At 40.3% G+C, this 17,603-nt stretch overlaps 1 protein-coding gene across 1 annotated transcript; it reads left to right on the forward strand.

Moving 5' to 3' along the window:
- Window positions 1-714: 714 nt before the first annotated feature.
- Window positions 715-14,514, forward strand: igsf3l (immunoglobulin superfamily, member 3-like). The gene is made up of 9 exons (XM_081368543.1): window positions 715-1,001; window positions 7,086-7,454; window positions 7,747-8,163; window positions 8,414-8,812; window positions 9,060-9,443; window positions 9,591-9,965; window positions 11,472-11,855; window positions 12,249-12,632; window positions 13,374-14,514. The coding sequence occupies exons 1-9, from the start codon at window positions 932-934 to the stop codon at window positions 13,565-13,567; spliced, it is 2,976 nt and encodes a 991-aa protein (XP_081224669.1). The 5' UTR covers window positions 715-931; the 3' UTR covers window positions 13,568-14,514.
- The last annotated feature ends 3,089 nt before the right edge of the window (window positions 14,515-17,603 follow it).

Consider the following 17,603-nt stretch of genomic DNA (forward strand, 5'->3'; position numbering starts at 1 on the left):
AAAACAAATTGTGAACATCTTGAAATTAGGCTACTGGTTGGCCTGTCAACATTATAGTAATCAGGCACACACACACACACACACATACACACTAAAGTAAAAAGGGCAACCCCTAGTTCAAAGAGTTTTATCATTTTTGATAACTAGACCAACAAAATCGGTGGAGTAGCTTTTAAATGTAACTCTGAGATGATTAGTAAGACTTCAATTGTTGTTCACACATGTTGGTTTTGTGTGGACTGTCACAGTCTCTTGCGTCAGAGAACATCATGTTTATGCGCTTGTTGAAACCTGTATCAGGCCCGGTTCCAGAATCAAATCCCATGTTAAATTCCATGTTAAAGGATCTTTAACCATTGATGCCAATAAAGAACCTGCATTTTTAAGAGTGTATAAGCAACGATTTCACCATAGACAGTGTACAGTGAGACATTGTTTAAATTACAAGTCATCGCTTTTAACAAAGTTTTATTTTCTATTAATGTATAGCATTGCTTTAATGCGTTACTATTTCAACATGTCATATTTCTGTTCCGCGCATAGTGAATCCAGCATGTGGATCATGTCACTTCCGAAACTTTAGCCTGTAAAACAAGTTTTATTCAATAGATTAGCCTCGACCGCTCCCTTTACAGTCACTGAAACACCTCTGATTGGCCTTTGCGTTCAAAAGATTACCATCTATGTCTGTGATTGGCTGCATTGCTCAACTCAGCATAAACACGTTGTACATACATTTGAGTATCTCCAGTCCCGAGCGCAAACACAAATACGCACGGACGCGTTTCCCAAACCTGTTCCGCCAATATATTATTACAGTATCAACTAACTGAGGGTCTGAGTTATGCTGTTCTCGTAGAACCGGGCCGGACCTGTGTTGACCTATTCTGAGGAGAGGAGGGAGAAAGCGAAAGGATCGATCAGATTAAGGATGTTGGACTTAAGGTGGCGACTGTGTCACCTGTCTCTGTTGATGTGTCTCACAGGACTCCTGCAGGGGGGTAAGACTGAACACACTTTCATTTCATATTAAAGATTACAAATATATAGACTGGACTGCTCATTTTATGTTTAAAACGTCTAGAGATGCCTTTGCCCAGGTGTAGGGTAAGTGTCAGGGTACAGCTAAAGACACACCTTAAGATACATGTTCTTTTCACTACTCTCATAGTGTATAAATGCGGGGGGGAAAGTATATGTTTGAATTGAACATTGGTGGAGCAACATATTTTATATCGAAATAAATCATAAAAGTGGTTTGTTTGGTTTAAAAGTCTTTTAAATGTATGGGGTTTCAGGGAGGATCTTTTACCCCACAGACACACGGGGTAAAAGGCACACAGTATTGATGCAAATACTTTATCTAAAGTAACATGTTTTTAATAATGTCTACGTTATTACTTGTTCAAAACAATCACTTTTGCAAAGTTTTTGTACTATTTTCTGTTTTTTTTTTTTTGATAAATTTAATAATTATTTTTTGTTCAGTTAACATACTGTCATTAAAATGTTATATAAACTAGGCTATAGCCTATATATATATATATATATATATATATATATATATAAACAGAAACATAATTCTTTTAAAAAGTAAAGATTCCAACAACACTGAAGGATATCCTGTTATAATTTTATATAGATTTACAGTAGTAACAAATATATGTGATATTTTAATATATGATATGATTAATATCATATTTTTCAATATGATGGTTTCATTATAAATGTGGTGATTATCTCTAAGGTGGACACTCAACTTAATATATGATATTTACCATCTGAATCTGACCGTGTCATGACAACAAATCGACAAGTCAAGTCAGCTGTTTATTATCATGTTAATTATTCTGTCTTTCGCCTTTTACCCCAAATACCATACTTTTACATATTCTTCTGTTACTGAAAAACGGTTGCTTTAATTACCTTGAAAAATAATAATAAAATAAAAAGAATATTTTTTAGCGATTCTCATTTGCTAATTAAATCTACAACATAAAAAAAAAAAAAGAAAAAAAAAAGGAATTGATTAAATTAGCGCAGAATCAACTTTGCGCTGCAGTTATCACAAAATAATCCCAGATCGGGTGATCAGGATCCTGATCCGAAGCTTACGCAAAGAAATATTCCTAGCAAGCAGCTTTGAGCATAAGTTGAAAGATGAACATTTAAGGGGCAATGTACAGTCATGCCACATACTAAGCGTTTCACTAAATAAATAATTATGTGGAAATGAAATATTGATTTGATTTGAAACGGTTTTAAAATCTGCATTCCATACAACCATCCCTGCATTACATTGTAAAGCAATCATTCTGGCAACAAGGCGAACATGCGTACTTATGCCTAAAAGTGCTCTTTTTGTAAAATTATGCATTCTAAAAAAACATTGGGTGGAAAGTAACCCGGTTTGGGTTGTTTTGCAATCAACTGATAGGTCAAATATAGACAAACCCAACCGTGGGTTATTCTAGCAGCATGTTGGGTTGTTCTTTAAACTCACCGTAAAAGTCAATGTATGCTAGTTCATTTTACAGTAATACTTGTTTGTACCTCATACATAGGATAATATTACCAGATATTCCCAGATTACAATTTTGTAAAATACACAGCAGAGCAACCATTGTGTTTACATGCTAAAACCTTTATTTTGGATGAAAAAAGTTCAGTTTTTATTAATGTATACCTACATTTAAACTTGTTTAACAAACATTTTAGAAATAAACATTTAACATTTAAGAGTAACATTTCAAGTGTAATCAACTGTTCTCTATTATCGATGGAAGCTTGTTTCCACCACTGAATAAAAAATAAAAATTGTGACTTTTTTCTTGCAATTGCATTTACAACTCTCAATTCTGACAAATGTGTGATTTAAACTCGCATTTGCGAGTTATAAAGTCATAATTGTAAGAAAATGTCAGAATTGTGAGCTGACTTTTTCTCATCAGAATTAAACTTTATAACTCAGTATTTAAGCGAGTTTAAAAAAGCCAGAATTGTGAGATAAAAAGTAAAGAAAAATAAATTCTTTCATGGTGTAAACAAGCTTCCATAGTTATCTCTTTTCTACCGAAATAGGCCTATTTCACAAAATGGCGACCGAGACCGGAAGTAGGGTAGCGATACTTCCAGTCGCGCCGCCGCCCGCTACGATCGCCATTCATTCTCAAAATGGGCTGTGAACAGCTTGTTTTCTCTGTCATTAATATATCTGACAAAAGTAAGAATAGCAGATGTTGTTGATAGTTTTCAGGGAGCTGTGACAAGATCGAAATTGGACAAAGGTTAAAAATTATTCTTGACGTTTGCTTACATAAAAAAAGCTCCATTCATTTAAATGGCATGGCACTTGATGACTAAGCTCACACTTACTATTGCTCAACAAAATAAAGAAATTAATTGAAATGATGTCTGATTGTAGGCTATGTTTGAAATCTGGCTTTTGTTAAAATTTCATGTTAAGTGTTAGTTTGTCCCGGAGATTTCAGCAGTCTTCCACTAGTGACTAGATTATGGCTCATTTTTCATGTTACCACCATGAATGAAACTAAGAATTGACATTTACAGTGAATTTGACCTAACGTTGCTGGTAGGTCTAATAATGAAATTAAGGCAAATAATTAAATGGTTAGACTAAAAACATGAATGAAGTGAGTGATATTACATGTTTTAAAAAATCATGATGTTACAAAATCACATTTTACTGTCGGGTCCCCTTATGAAAAGAAAATATATTTGCCTATATGTGAATGATCAATATATTATATTTGATATTTATATTTTGATTAATATTACAATATATTGAATAATACATAAAGAATTTTCATATATTTAAAAATGTGAGACAATATATTTACTAATATATCATAATGTATGTAATTTTATATTCAGTAATACACTTCATAATATATACAGGGATTAAAGTTCTCAGTCGCTACGAGAGTATACGACGGATGTCCATCAATATCAGGGTTCCTCCCCGTCCTTATGTCTTAAATTCACTTTTCGTAACTTTAAGCTAAGCTAAGCTAAGCTAATATGCTTTAAGCTAAGCTAATATGCTTACATTTCTCAAATAGAGTAATAAATGTCTTCATTTTAGTTTGAATGGGAAGGACGAGGTGTAGGGTAGGCTATTCACCCTGCTTAGGGGGATGTGATCAAAGCCTGGAGTGGAGCAAAAGCACGTTCCTCTCTCGACTCTAAGCATTCTGTTATCAGCTCCGCTCCTGCTCCACTCCGGGCTTTCCAGTCCCGCTCACGGAAAAACTGCTCCGTGTTTACTCATTTTTAAAAGTTATTCTAATATGTTATTTTTTTATATCATGAACGTCTAAATTTATAATACTATATGTAACGGTTTGGAAAGTATTCTACACGTTTAATAAATGTTCCAGCAGCCCTTGCTTGCACAAGTAAACAGCAGGCCTGGCAAAGGCCCCGCACTCAGGTAACGTTAAAAAGAAAACAGGGAAAGAAAGTTACAGAAAACAACTTCTACAAACAATTTTAATTTGCCAACAGTTAATAATAATAAATAAAAGTGCATGATGTGCAAATCAGATAACAATCAAGTGCAATATAAACATGTTTTGTCAGGGCATCACTCCCGAACCGGCATCAACACTCCATTTTCAACATCTGCTTCCTCCTTCACACCACAGACACGTCTTTTTGCCGTCTGTGTCTGGCGTGATTTAACTTCTCCCCCAGTTGTTCCATGAAAACCTGCAAAGCACGGCCTGCAGTGTAAGATATCTACGACCGGACTCTTGTACACGGACTTCATCCTCCGTGAAGTGCTTAACACACAAAAAAGTGCCCCTCTTCTCTCGGTATAGCCCAAATCCAACGCTTTTTCAAAATTTTGTCACAAGGAAAGCTGTGAAATTATAAATAGGGTTGTTTCTTCTTTGAGTTGAAACATAAAAAGGTACACAACAGGACTGGCCGCTTTTAGTCTCCGCATTTGTCCTCCGACTGCTACTGCTAGCGCTTTCACCGGAAAAGAGTTTACCCTACTTCCGGTCTCGGCTGCCATTTTTGTGAAATAGGCCTATGGTGCAGGTTTTCGGGCCGTTGAGTTGCCGGATTCTGAGCCTGTGCTGGGCTGATGTTCGGCGGAGCAACTGCAAACCTCAGACTGCCGTTTCTGATAGCCGAAAGATGCAATGTCCAAAGTAATTAGATTTAGTATAATAATTTTTCAAAATCATCATGCAAAATGGCCGATGCTGACTGACACTTTTTGCTGACTGATATCTCATCCCTGTATGTTGCATTTCATAAAATAAAATAATTTGTAACACAGTAAAAACTTGTAAAAACGACAAAAATGTATTTCTCCAAAGCAGTGCATTGATTCGTCAGTGCTGAGCACTGCTCTCTCCTGAAGCGCATGCAGAAAGCCCACACTGAACTCAACGGCTGGGTTGTCGGGGCAGTTCAGTAAGCAGACAGACTGGCTAAACCTCCATCTGCTGCTAGCCACCTCGCGTCACAGAAGTCAGATAAATGCAAACACAGAGACTCTTTCACCTAGATATCATCAGTAGGGGCTTTTGCACCAGGTAGTTCTAGGAACTCAGTTATAGGAACTAGCCACCAGGGTTGTTCCCCGAGAACTAGTGGTTCCGCCAGGGCCGTTTTCCTGGTTACATTCACACCGCCAGTAGGAACTCTGAAGTGACGCAAGCCGTGCTTGATGGTGTGAAAACGCCTGAACCTGAGCTCACAGTGCTCACATTCTCTGTCTTCATTCATATACGATCTGTTGCACAGTCCTGTCTAATACGTTATTAGCTAGAACTGTTATACAATGAAAGTAAACATTATATGAAAAAGTATTAGCGTTTTGTGTGGGTGCTGCTCAAATTATGTCTCCTCAAAGTTGCGTTACATTTTCTCCTTTTCAAAAGTAGTGTTGGTCTAAAGAACCAACTTCGATACCAAGTCGGTACTGAAATGAAAAAAATGTGATGCTTTTAGCGCTGTTGAGCGTAATCGTAAACACCTCTGATTGCTCATTGTTCTCACGGGCTCATCAAATATGTCTGTGGTTGGCTACAATGATCAGCGCTTCAAAAACATGTTGTAAATATACTTTAATGACGCTCTTTACCAAGCGCTTACACAGATACACATGGGAGCGTTTGAAAGCAAGGATCTAGTAGCGGACCGGTCCACTGATAGTCGCCGCTTCCGCTTTCGAAACCCTTTCAAACACTTCTGTGTGCTCTTAAATGCTCCCGTACGTTGATCATTGTAGCCAGTAACAGACATATCCAACTCGAGAACTCGAGACTGGTGCGGCGTGCACGTGACACTCATTAACACTCGTGCCTCAGGGAGAGCGGAGAAAAAGATTTTTGGTCCATTTCCCAAAACATACTGCCATCCAGTCCTCCACCAGCTGGGGGAACTCCTCTGCAGTGCCTGGCGGTGGACCTGGATAGCCCTCGGTGGACGGCCCATGACTCCTCTGCTGCCTGGTGGACGGCAACGGCTCCTCCGGGTTCGGGCAGTCGGCAGGAGTCCTCCCCATCATGGCGGACAGCAGCAGGCCTTAGCTAACGGCCACGACTCTCGGATGGTCTCCTCCAGAACTGAGGTTGGACGGCAGCGAGATGACAAACCCCCCGGCAACTCACTCCAGCCCACCGCTTTTAGTGTCAGTGGTGGCAGAAATGAACTCTGTTTGCATCATTGAATCATTTTGCTGTTATCTCTGCAAAGCCACTTTTGAAACAATCGGGATTGTTTAAAGCATTAAATAAATAAAGGTGACTTGACTTAGAGAGTGGAGAAGGAGTGTATTGTTACTTTTAACTGTGAGTGAGATTGACAACGACTGGGTTAAAAAATAAGAAAGAAAGCAAAACAAAAACACCTACATGCATAATCCAGCATTTGGGGAGTTTTTGGACATACTACCATGTAAAAAAGAGAATGTGTTGGTGCAGTTATGTGCATCCTGTTCATCTCGTCACATTTAATGTCACTCCACATTTCAGTTTATTTAATGTATGCTACTTAACAAGTCTTCCTAACAATTTGCCTGTCTGATGCATCTCTCCACACAGATCTGTGCTACGGCCAGCGTCTGGTCCAGATCCAGGACGGTCCTCTGTATAGAGTACAAGGATACCCCATCTCCATATCCTGTAATGTTAGTGGGTTTCAAGGCCCACCTGTGCAGGATTTTGAATTTAAGGTCAAGAAATCAAACATGGATATAAATATCATCAGTACTGAAGATCAAGACTTTGCCTGGGCAATGTACTCCAAGAGAGTAAGGGAAAAAGATATTGAGATTGAGAGGTTGTCAGGATCTTCAGTTCTCTTGTGGATCAAACATTTGCTGGAAGGGGATGCTGGTGATTACTTCTGTCAAACCCCAAACACAGATGGTGGATATTTCGGAAGTTATGAAGCAGAAACAAAACTTAATGGTAAGATATGTCTTTATCTTGAGTGTTTTGGTGATCAATCAGATGATTTGGCTATTTTGAGATTATTGACATTTCATTGGCAGATCTATATCTAGAGAGATCCATCTGTTAGCATCCATTGCCATTTCCATTCATCCGAACAGAAGATGATCAGCTATAAGCTGAAGTTATACATATATTTATTTGAATCACTATTATATCAGCCATCAGTTACTCTCTAGATATTGGTATTGAAAACACATATTGGTCGACAACTCGTTGTTACTAATGATTTTGATGCAAAAATCCACAGTGATTGAGGACACCCTGAAGGCCTCGTACTCTGGCTCTTCCTCTCAGAGCTTGTCTGAAGGTGATCCTCTTCAGCTTGAGTGCCAGGTCTCCAGTGAAACTTATCAGCACACCCATCTGTCGGTCAGCTGGTTTGTCCACAGTGAAGCGGATGAGAACCCCCGACCAATCATCACTCTGGACAAAGATCTGACTGTAAAGCCAGGAGCTGGATTTGAGGATCGCTACCACAGAGGTCTTATCAGCATGGATAAGGTGGAGGACACAACCTTCAGACTGAAGATGTTGCAAGTGCAGCAGTCAGACCAGGGGAAAATCTACTGCAAAGCCATTGAGTGGATCCAAGACCCAGACCGTTCCTGGACACAGATTGCCCACCAAACCAGCACACCATGTAACGTGGAGGTCAAACAAATTGGTAAGATTTATATATTCTTATTTAAACCAGAGTTTCTCAACTGGGTTTGCTTCAGGACCCAGACTTTACACCTAGTGACCCAACAGAATTTAGAGTACAAAAGTAACAAAAAATGCCCTTAAAATGTTGATATTTATTCACATTTATCTACACATTTTTCTAAATGTCTCTTAAATTTCAGTCATTTTATGCTCTCTGCTGTCAATAGTTTACAGTACAATTACTCCTGCTTTTTCCTGTGTTTCATAAGTGGCTGAGGCAGGTTCGTTCAGTGTCTATATGAAGGCCTCAAAGGAGGCCCTACAGGTGGGAGATTCCCTGGACATCCACTGCAGCGTGAAGGCACAGAGTCTTCCTGGTCATTTATTTTCGGTGACCTGGCTGAAGGACCAGAAGAACGTGGCTCAGATTGGATCTTCTGGGATGCTCACCGTGTTTGACAGTTATAAAGAGAGAGAGAATGCAGCGGAGATGAGAGCAGTGAAAAGCAGTCGCACGGACTACTTGCTGACCATCCGTTCGGCTAGGGCTGAAGACCAGGGCCAATACCAGTGTGAAGTATGGCAGGAAGACATGAATGCTGATGGCACCTTCAGAAAAATACAAAAACAACTGTCCAGTCCAGAGACTGTGAGCATCACGGCCAAAGGTAAATAATGCTACGGTGTTTCTCCTCTACAGTCAAGTGGAATTTGTTGTGTTGCAATTCAGTTGCTTAGGTGTTCTGGTCATTGTCACTGTCAAGAACATCCTAGACATCTACCATGTAATGTGAAATATAATTATTATTTATAACAACTATATAAATACACAGATACAAATAAATAATTCAATTATTATTATGTTATTGCATCACAAGACACTGACATTGCCTGTTTATTTGCCTGTCTGGTCAGAGAGTGATCTGACACTGGTCATGGTGACGAAGGATGCTGTGACGGAGGGAGATACTCTACAGGTCACCTGCTTGGTGTCCAGATCCAACGGTCCTTTATCAGTGTCATGGCAACACAAGAAAGACTCACGGGATTCCTTCAGTGATGTCATCAGTCTGACCCATGAGGGAGTGATGAAAGATATTGGGACAAAGTATCAGGACAGACACGTTCAAACCCTCCATTCTCCAGCTGGAAACTTTACCCTGGAGATCGGTGCATCTGCAACATCTGACAGTGGCGAATACAGGTGCAGTGTGTCTGAGTGGACCGTACAGAGCAATGGAGAGATGACGAAAGCCAACACACAGTCTCAGCAAAAAGCCATTTCGGTTAATTCTATTGGTAAGACTGTTATATAATCACACATTATTCTCAGGATCAGAGAAATTGTCTAGATTTGCTGACATAAATTCTTTGTCATTACTTATATTTCTACTGCATGTTACTGATACCAGAGTATGAATAATCACTGCAGACATTTCTTTTCAGAATCTCTAATGCAGGTGACCTTGATAAGTCGTACAACAAATGTGCATATAAATTCTTCAGTAAAATTACTATGTATAGTCAAAGGGCCTAAAGTGTCTCTGGCTGTACGCTGGATGTTTCAGCCCCCCAATTCAACTGTACAAACGAATATTTTATCCATACGCCACACTGGAGAAATCGCCTGGGGAGCAGATCAGAGAAACTATCAGCTGTCCATTCAGACACAGCCGTCAGCCACACATTTTTTGCTCATTGTGCCACGAGCCAGCAAGCAACACGGAGGACAGTACCAGTGCCAAGTTGATGCCTATCAAAAGAATGTACAGAAAGCCATGAAGAACTCCAACCCGCTGGCGGTGACTGTACAAAAACCGGGTAAATATAGCTGTTTATTAAAAATGAATGTATTAAAGTGTATATTTGCCTATTATAATGCCACTATGTATTGTTACAATGTCAGTAGTATATGCAAATTAACAATGACTTTCTGAGTACTCTTTCTTAAAAATGTTACGTGGGCCAACAAATTCCTGTTTATCTGACAGCAAATGTCCACCGGATGAAGCAAAATGCAGTTTATTTCATTCCCCCCCCCCCCCCTCCTCCATTTGGCCTAAATCACTGTGTCATCCATAGTTTTCAATTCATAGTCATCCAGTTTGAAATGTTGACTACGCTGGATCCTTAACTGGACACAGAAAATAACTCACTCCCTCTAAACATTTACTCTTTCAGTTCTTGCACTCGGAAACAATGCATTTCGACACCATTTTGACTAAGAAGTATTTCCTACTAAAGCAAGGCTGTATTTGACTCCGGTCAAGCCTATCCAATAGGAGCAGACTGGGAGTGGCCTTGGACTGCAACATGCTCTGTGCATTATGGGTGTTTTCCTACCTATTTGGCAAAAGAGTAAAGAACAGCTCTAGTCAGGTAGCACAGATTTCAACTTTTTTCGCCGTTCTACAGCCTTTCAGGGCAGCCAAGTTTCACAAGAAGCCCACTTTGCAAGCGGTGAATTACCCCTTTAAGAAGATATACTCTATGTCAAATGTTTGGGCATACTCTGAACGTGCTCTTGTCATAGTGTAATTACACAAATAAGTACTGAGTCATATTAATTAACAACATGTAGCCTACTTACTATGATTTAGGTCAAATAAAGCGTTGCCACCAACCTCAATACCAGCAAATGCAAATCTAGCAAAAATGTATGTGTCAGATGTGGGTGTTGAGAATGTGCACGACAAAGGAGTAAGAGAAAAAAACATACTTTATTATAATACACAAACTAAAACTTAGGAGATAGCTGTAGAATAGCAAACACAACCACGTTATATTAGACGAGACCAAACAACGAACTGAGGAAACTAGGGGCTTGAATACACAGGGAGAGTAAACAAGGTAAAAACGGAACAGGTGTTAAATTATTAAGAACTTAGAAGACTAACTAGGGAACTAAGGCAAACAGGAACACAGAAACTAAACAAAACAAAGCATACATGTGACAGTATACACAATAACCGCATTATACCAAATGTTAAATTTCGCAAATAGTTACAGACACCTAGGGCCAGATTTACTAAGCAGAGCAAATTCCTGCGTGAGAGCGAGCGCAATTCCATAAAAGTGCAGATGGGAGTGGAAAGTTCTGCGTGTGATCTACTGATGACGCGCAAATTAAAGAACACAGACGCAGTCAAATGCAATCTACCAGTCTGGTTTAAGGCGTGCTCTTTTTGGGGCGGTAAATAATGGCGCATTGCATAATTCATATAATTCCATTTGTATTGTCCTAAAGCATTGATACGACTGTAGATTCAGCAGTTGGTTGAACATCTTTTTTCTCTACTCTCCTCATTTTGTAATGTTTACCAACAGTCAGCAAGATGAGCCTGTCCAGACTCAAGTCTCGCCTGGAAACCACTGTCAACACTGATGCTAAGATTGAATGCTCGGTCTTGACGACAACCACAAATACCTCTCGTTTCACGATTACATGGAAGATTGGGTCCCAGATGCTCTTAACTATGGACCTAGATGCTGTTGTCAAGTTTGGCCCCGCAGCTGGACTAGAGATGGACCAGAGAATCCGCATGGAAGTAAGACAGAAACAGACCTTCCAGCTGACTCTCCATCAGGTCAGAACATCTGACAGTGGACAGTATCGCTGTGAGGTGGAAGAGTGGCTTCAGGATCCTCTTGGTGACTGGTATTCCCTAAAGAAAATGTCTGGTTCCACAGAGCTTGTTGTCAATGAGAAAGGTGAAGAAAACAACACATTTACTTTATTGCAATTGCCTTTTCACTGAATTTGTATGGAACTGTCTGTTGGACATAAGCATATTGTACAAAAATGTATGAATGAGATCATACAAATTCATATGAATTAGCCACCAATTCACCAAAACATAAAATAGTTAGGAATTGCCATGAAAGTTAGTTGGATTCAGGAAAGTCGTTACCACATAGGCATTTTTAACTTCATGTCACCAAAAATATAACAAATTGCAGAAATTAAATCATCATAGAAGATATTTATTCAAATCATTACATTTATGGATTTATGTAAATTATGTATTTTTGAATAAATTAAGAAATTCAGACAAAAAATAATTTTGTTTTTTTAAACTTTGATGTTATGTTTGATTTAAACAGAAAGTAAACTGCGTGTAAAGAAGGAGAACCGAATGCTCAACTTCACCAATCATCAGGCTGGGTTCACCGTTGACTGTGACATTGAGTCACAGTCCAGTGATAAGTCTACCTTTGAGGTCACCTGGTTCAAGTTTCAGGAGAAAGGACCAGTCGCTATATACACTGCCAGACGTGATGGTACCTTACACAGTCCAATCGGTGATAAACATCTGGTGTTTGAACGACCACTTACCACACAATACAAACTGACTGTGCTGCAGATCCGCCCCACTGATAGGGGGCAATACTACTGTCAGGTCGAGGAGTATCTTCCAACTGCTGACAACTGGAGGAAATTGGTTTCAGATAAATCTGGAGAGCTCTCTGTCCATGTCCACACTGAAGGTAACTATCTACAAACTAACATGTCTTTATACTAAACAAATTGAGTCATAATTGATAATTTCCACTAGGATTGAGTCACTAAATTAGCCTGCTCACATCCCTTTAACCACATGGTGACCATGTTTTCACCAAGTTGGACATGTTCCTGGAAAAACATCCCAATCAGCCAATATGATTTTAGGGTTAGGGGTGATGTTAGGATCAGGATTGTACACCATTTACATCAATATGTAATCTCCCTCTAATTTTAGATACGTTAAATTAAATAGGTCCATATTGTGCTTTTAAGGCGCATTCTACACCAGTAACACAGCTGTTATAATATAATATAATATAATATAATATAATATAATATAATATAATATAATATTTGTAATCATAATTTGCTTGTAAACAAAAAAAAAGCATAACTGAAACTAAATATAAGGCAACTTTTAAATGGCCATCATTGGGAAAACAGACTGTTTGGCCACAAAATATCTGTACAATGTTAACCAACCAAACCTTGACCCCATGGCAAACCCAAATATGTAAAACGTGGAAATATCTGGTGACTTGCTGGTGTTCTGTTTGTCTAAACGGGATGGGCTTCTCTTGTTGTATTCAGAAGAAAATAATAATAATAATAATAATAAAAACACTTAAAGCACATTCAACCATAAATCTAATATATATACAAAACCGCAAATCTTTGTCTTTTCCAAAAAACAACAATCTAACATTTGATTTGTTTTTTTTTAGGTGCTGAAAAATCGATTGACTGGTTATTAATAACACTGGGAATCACTATTCCTCTGATTTGTTTTCTTGTATTGGTTATAATATTGTTGTTGACAAGGAAGCACAAAAGGAATTCTGATCCGAAGAAAAAGAAAGCCGGTCTGTGGGCTGAAAACCACCCCCTTAATGCTGTGCCAAAGACTTCTGCCAGGTGACCTGTCTGCCACAGCTACAGTTTTAATCACACAGCCCTGTGACACACAAAGTACTGTTACTGTCACAATCTGTGTTTCTTCTTTTAATTTGTAGATCATTGTTTTTCTGTTTCCTTTGTTCCCGTTACGTAACGATAACTCATTGGTTCATTGATTACACACACATTTTCCTCATTAGTTCTCAGTGTGTTTAATGCCTTCAACTCTGTCACTCTTTGTCTGATATTGTCTGTGCTGGTGCACACTGTTGCGTTGCCTTCGTGTTTTGTATTAGTCATTTTTTAATTACTCTTTTGTTTTGTTAAATAAAGTACGCTGCACTTTAGATCCACTTCACCTCGTGACAGAAAAGCCAAACTGAAGAAAGGATTTATTATTATATTTATTATTTATTATAAAATGGATCTAGCAGCAGTACAAATCCTCCTCCTCTCACAGGGCTATCGCTTCCTCTAGGATCACACAGAGAGCATTTTAGGTCTGGTCCATCTCGTTAGCTCCAATGGCAGCAGCCTCTGTGTGTTTTTCGGGCAGGACTAAACAGCCAAACAAAGGCTTGCCTGCTCGTGGATGATCCTCGAGGGACATTTATTGAGTATGTGGACTGGGTACTTAGTCAATGTGGATGTGGCCAATGTGGCCTCGGTTCTCACTCCCACCGGCTCTGCCTCGGTCCTCACTCCCACTGGCTCAACCTCAGTCCTCACTCCCACCGGCTCTGCCTCGGTCCTCACTCCCACCGGCTCTGCCTCTGTCCTCACTCCCACTGGCTCAACCTCAGTCCTCACTCCCACCGGCTCCGCCTCAGTCCTCACTCCCACTGTTTCTGCCTCAGTCCTCACTCCGCCTCAGTCCTCACTCCCACCGGCTCCGCCTCAGTCCTCACTCCCACCGGCTCTGTCTCAGTCCTCACTCCCACTGGTTCTGCTTCAGTCCTCACTCCCACCGGCTCCGCCTCAGTCCTCACTCCCACCGGCTCCGCCTCAGTCCTCACTCCCACCGGCTCTGTCTCAGTCCTCACTCCCACCGGCTCCACCTCAGTCCTCACTCCTACCGGCTCCACCTCAGTCCTCACTCCCACCGGCTCCACCTCAGTCCTCACTCCCACCGGCTCCACCTTAGTCCTCACTCCCACCAGCTCCACCTCAGTCCTCACTCCCACCGGCTCCACCTCAGTCCTCACTCCGCCTCAGTCCTCACTCCCACCGGCTCTGTCTCAGTCCTCACTCCCACCGGCTCCACCTCAGTCCTCACTCCTACCGGCTCCACCTCAGTCCTCACTCCCACCGGCTCCACCTCAGTCCTCACTCCCACCGGCTCCACCTCAGTCCTCACTCCCACCGGCTCCACCTCAGTCCTCACTCCCACCGGCTCCGCCTCAGTCCTCACTCCCACCGGCTCCGCCTCAGTCCTCACTCCCACCGGCTCAGCCTCAGTCCTCACTCCCACCGGCTCAGCCTCAGTCCTCACTCCCACTGGCTCTGTCTCAGTCCTCACTCCCACCGGTTCTGCCTCAGTCCTCACTCCCACCGGCTCCGCCTCAGTCCTCACTCCCACCGGCTCCGCCTCAGTCCTCACTCCCACCGGCTCCGCCTCAGTCCTCACTCCCACCGGTTCTGCCTCAGTCCTCACTCCCACCGGCTCCACCTCAGTCCTCACTCCCACTGGTTCTGCCTCAGTCCTCACTCCCACCGGTTCTGCCTCAGTCCTCACACCGCCTCAGTCCTCACTCCCACCGGCTCTGTCTCAGTCCTCACTCCCACCGGCTCCACCTCAGTCCTCACTCCCAGTCCTCACTCCCACCGGCTCCACCTCAGTCCTCAGTCCTCACTCCCACCGGCTCTGCCTCAGTCCTCACTCCCATCGGCTCCGCCTCAGTCCTCTCTCCCACCGGCTCTGCCTCAGTCCTCACTCCCACCGGCTCTGTCTCAGTCTTCACTCCGCCTCAGTCCTTTGGCACCCTGGCTCCTCCTCGGCCTCGTTCCAGACTCACTTTTAAATAACACATTTCAAATCAGCAATACAATTTTTAATTACCTGTCCAATAAATGTTGTTTCTTATGTTCAAATAGTGTTAAAAACGCTTATATTTCAGGCTGGACAAGCCAATGTGCATGTGCTGTCCTAATTACATATCTCAGGTGACTGACTGTTTCTATAGCAGATAAAAGGATAAAAACAAGGCGGTCAGAGAGAGACTTACAGTCATTACAATGGCATGCACTCTATGAATGTATCGAGCACATGTAATTTTCAAAACTCACAACTTTCAAAAAACATTTATAGGGTTTTTGTCAATTGAAAGTATTTTGTAAAGATGTTTTGTCAACAGTTGTTAAACATCCAACAGTCAAAAGTTAAATATGGTGCTACCCTGACTAAGGTCTATTACAATAGGCCATGACCTTGAAAGACTTTTGTCTAAACACATTAAAACCAAGCCATACACACATTCGGCATGTATATGTGGATTATAATGAAATATTAGTTTTAGGTTTGTGATTTTTTTTTATTTATTTTTTACTCTGCTTCAAAATGTACACAAATTCGTTTGCACATTTTTAACCGTTTGAGACTTTGGTTTAGAAATATAACTTGTCTGAATCTGCAACCACAAATGGATGGCCTTTGTAATATCATAATTGCCTGTTCATAATTCAAGAAATTCTCCTTTAATGCAAATGTATTTGAGACTGACTGATATAGGGCCTAGACCTTTATCAGTATCACTATGGAAACTTTCCTTTTTATTTGCACACCATGTAAATAAATTTGCAATCCACCTTTGGCTGTGTAATGTTCTTGCTGTTTTCCTGTTTATGAATGTTTGCTCATGTATTGTAACGTAACAAAAGAGGCAACAGATCTTTTCTTCCATATTGTGATGCACATTTAAGTGAAGTGAATTATCAAAATGGAAATTAAATGTATGGTGTGGACTAGTTTCTATCCATCAGCTGTTGATTGACAAGTTTGCATTTGATTGTAAGAAAAGAGGGCGGGTTTAAACAGACTAAATGTTTGGAAAAATCTGACATACATCTCCAGAGTATCTGGTGTAAGTCTGTAATTTTTACTGGAAGATCCAGTTGTCCATTTATCTAAATGGTACAAGATTATCCTACTCAAATCTATGTGATAATAGAGTTAGGTCAAAAGTAATCAGAAAGTAGGCAGAATATGTTACCTAAAATATGTCATCTTTAGTTGACTGACTAGAATTTTCTTGTAATTTGGAATCAGTAACCAGTAATAATTGGCAAGTAATCTGCCCAGTCCATGGCACTGCATGTGTCTGTACTCAATAGCTGTTAATATTACTATGCCATAATGTTATATATTATTAAAACATAAATTCATACACAGAAACATGTAATTGCATTTAGCTGTTTTATTCAAATCGTTTACGACTGATTTTTTTTCAGATCTTCTCAATGGTACATCATTTTCCTGGTTTTGTTTTGGGAAGCATGTTTCGTGTCTTAGTTTGTGTACTAGAGTACTAGTTGTGTCCTACTTTGAGTACGAGGTGTGAGGACAGTGTTGAATGTATACGCACTCAGTGTATAGCTGAAAACCCCCTGTCTGTCATGAGGAAAGAGCAAACGAGACGGGGGGAAAGATCATTGTCAAGATTATCTACAAAATCAAGCTTTTGCTTTGAAGAACATAATGGATGAATAATACATTCGGTAACACTTTAGTTTAAGGTCCAATTCTCACTATTAACTGGTTGCTTATTAACATATTAGGATATTGGCTGTTTTTTAGTTCTTATAAAGCACACATTAATGTCTTATTCTGCATGACCGTATTCTACATCCCTTAATCCACCCAATACCTAAACTTGACAACTGCCTTACTAACTATAAGCAATAATTAGGAGTTTATAGAGACAAAATCGGTAGTCAATATTTAGTTAATAGTGAGAATTGGACCCTAATCTAAAGTGAGACCATATCTTCTAATACTAATATCTTAATTTAACTGACAATAATCTGAGATTCCAAATAAGGTAGGCATAACAGCACAATTT

Source organism: Scardinius erythrophthalmus (genome assembly GCF_964197995.2).
Source record: "Scardinius erythrophthalmus genome assembly, chromosome: 6".
In the NCBI taxonomy this organism is placed as follows: Eukaryota; Metazoa; Chordata; class Actinopteri; order Cypriniformes; family Leuciscidae; genus Scardinius; species Scardinius erythrophthalmus.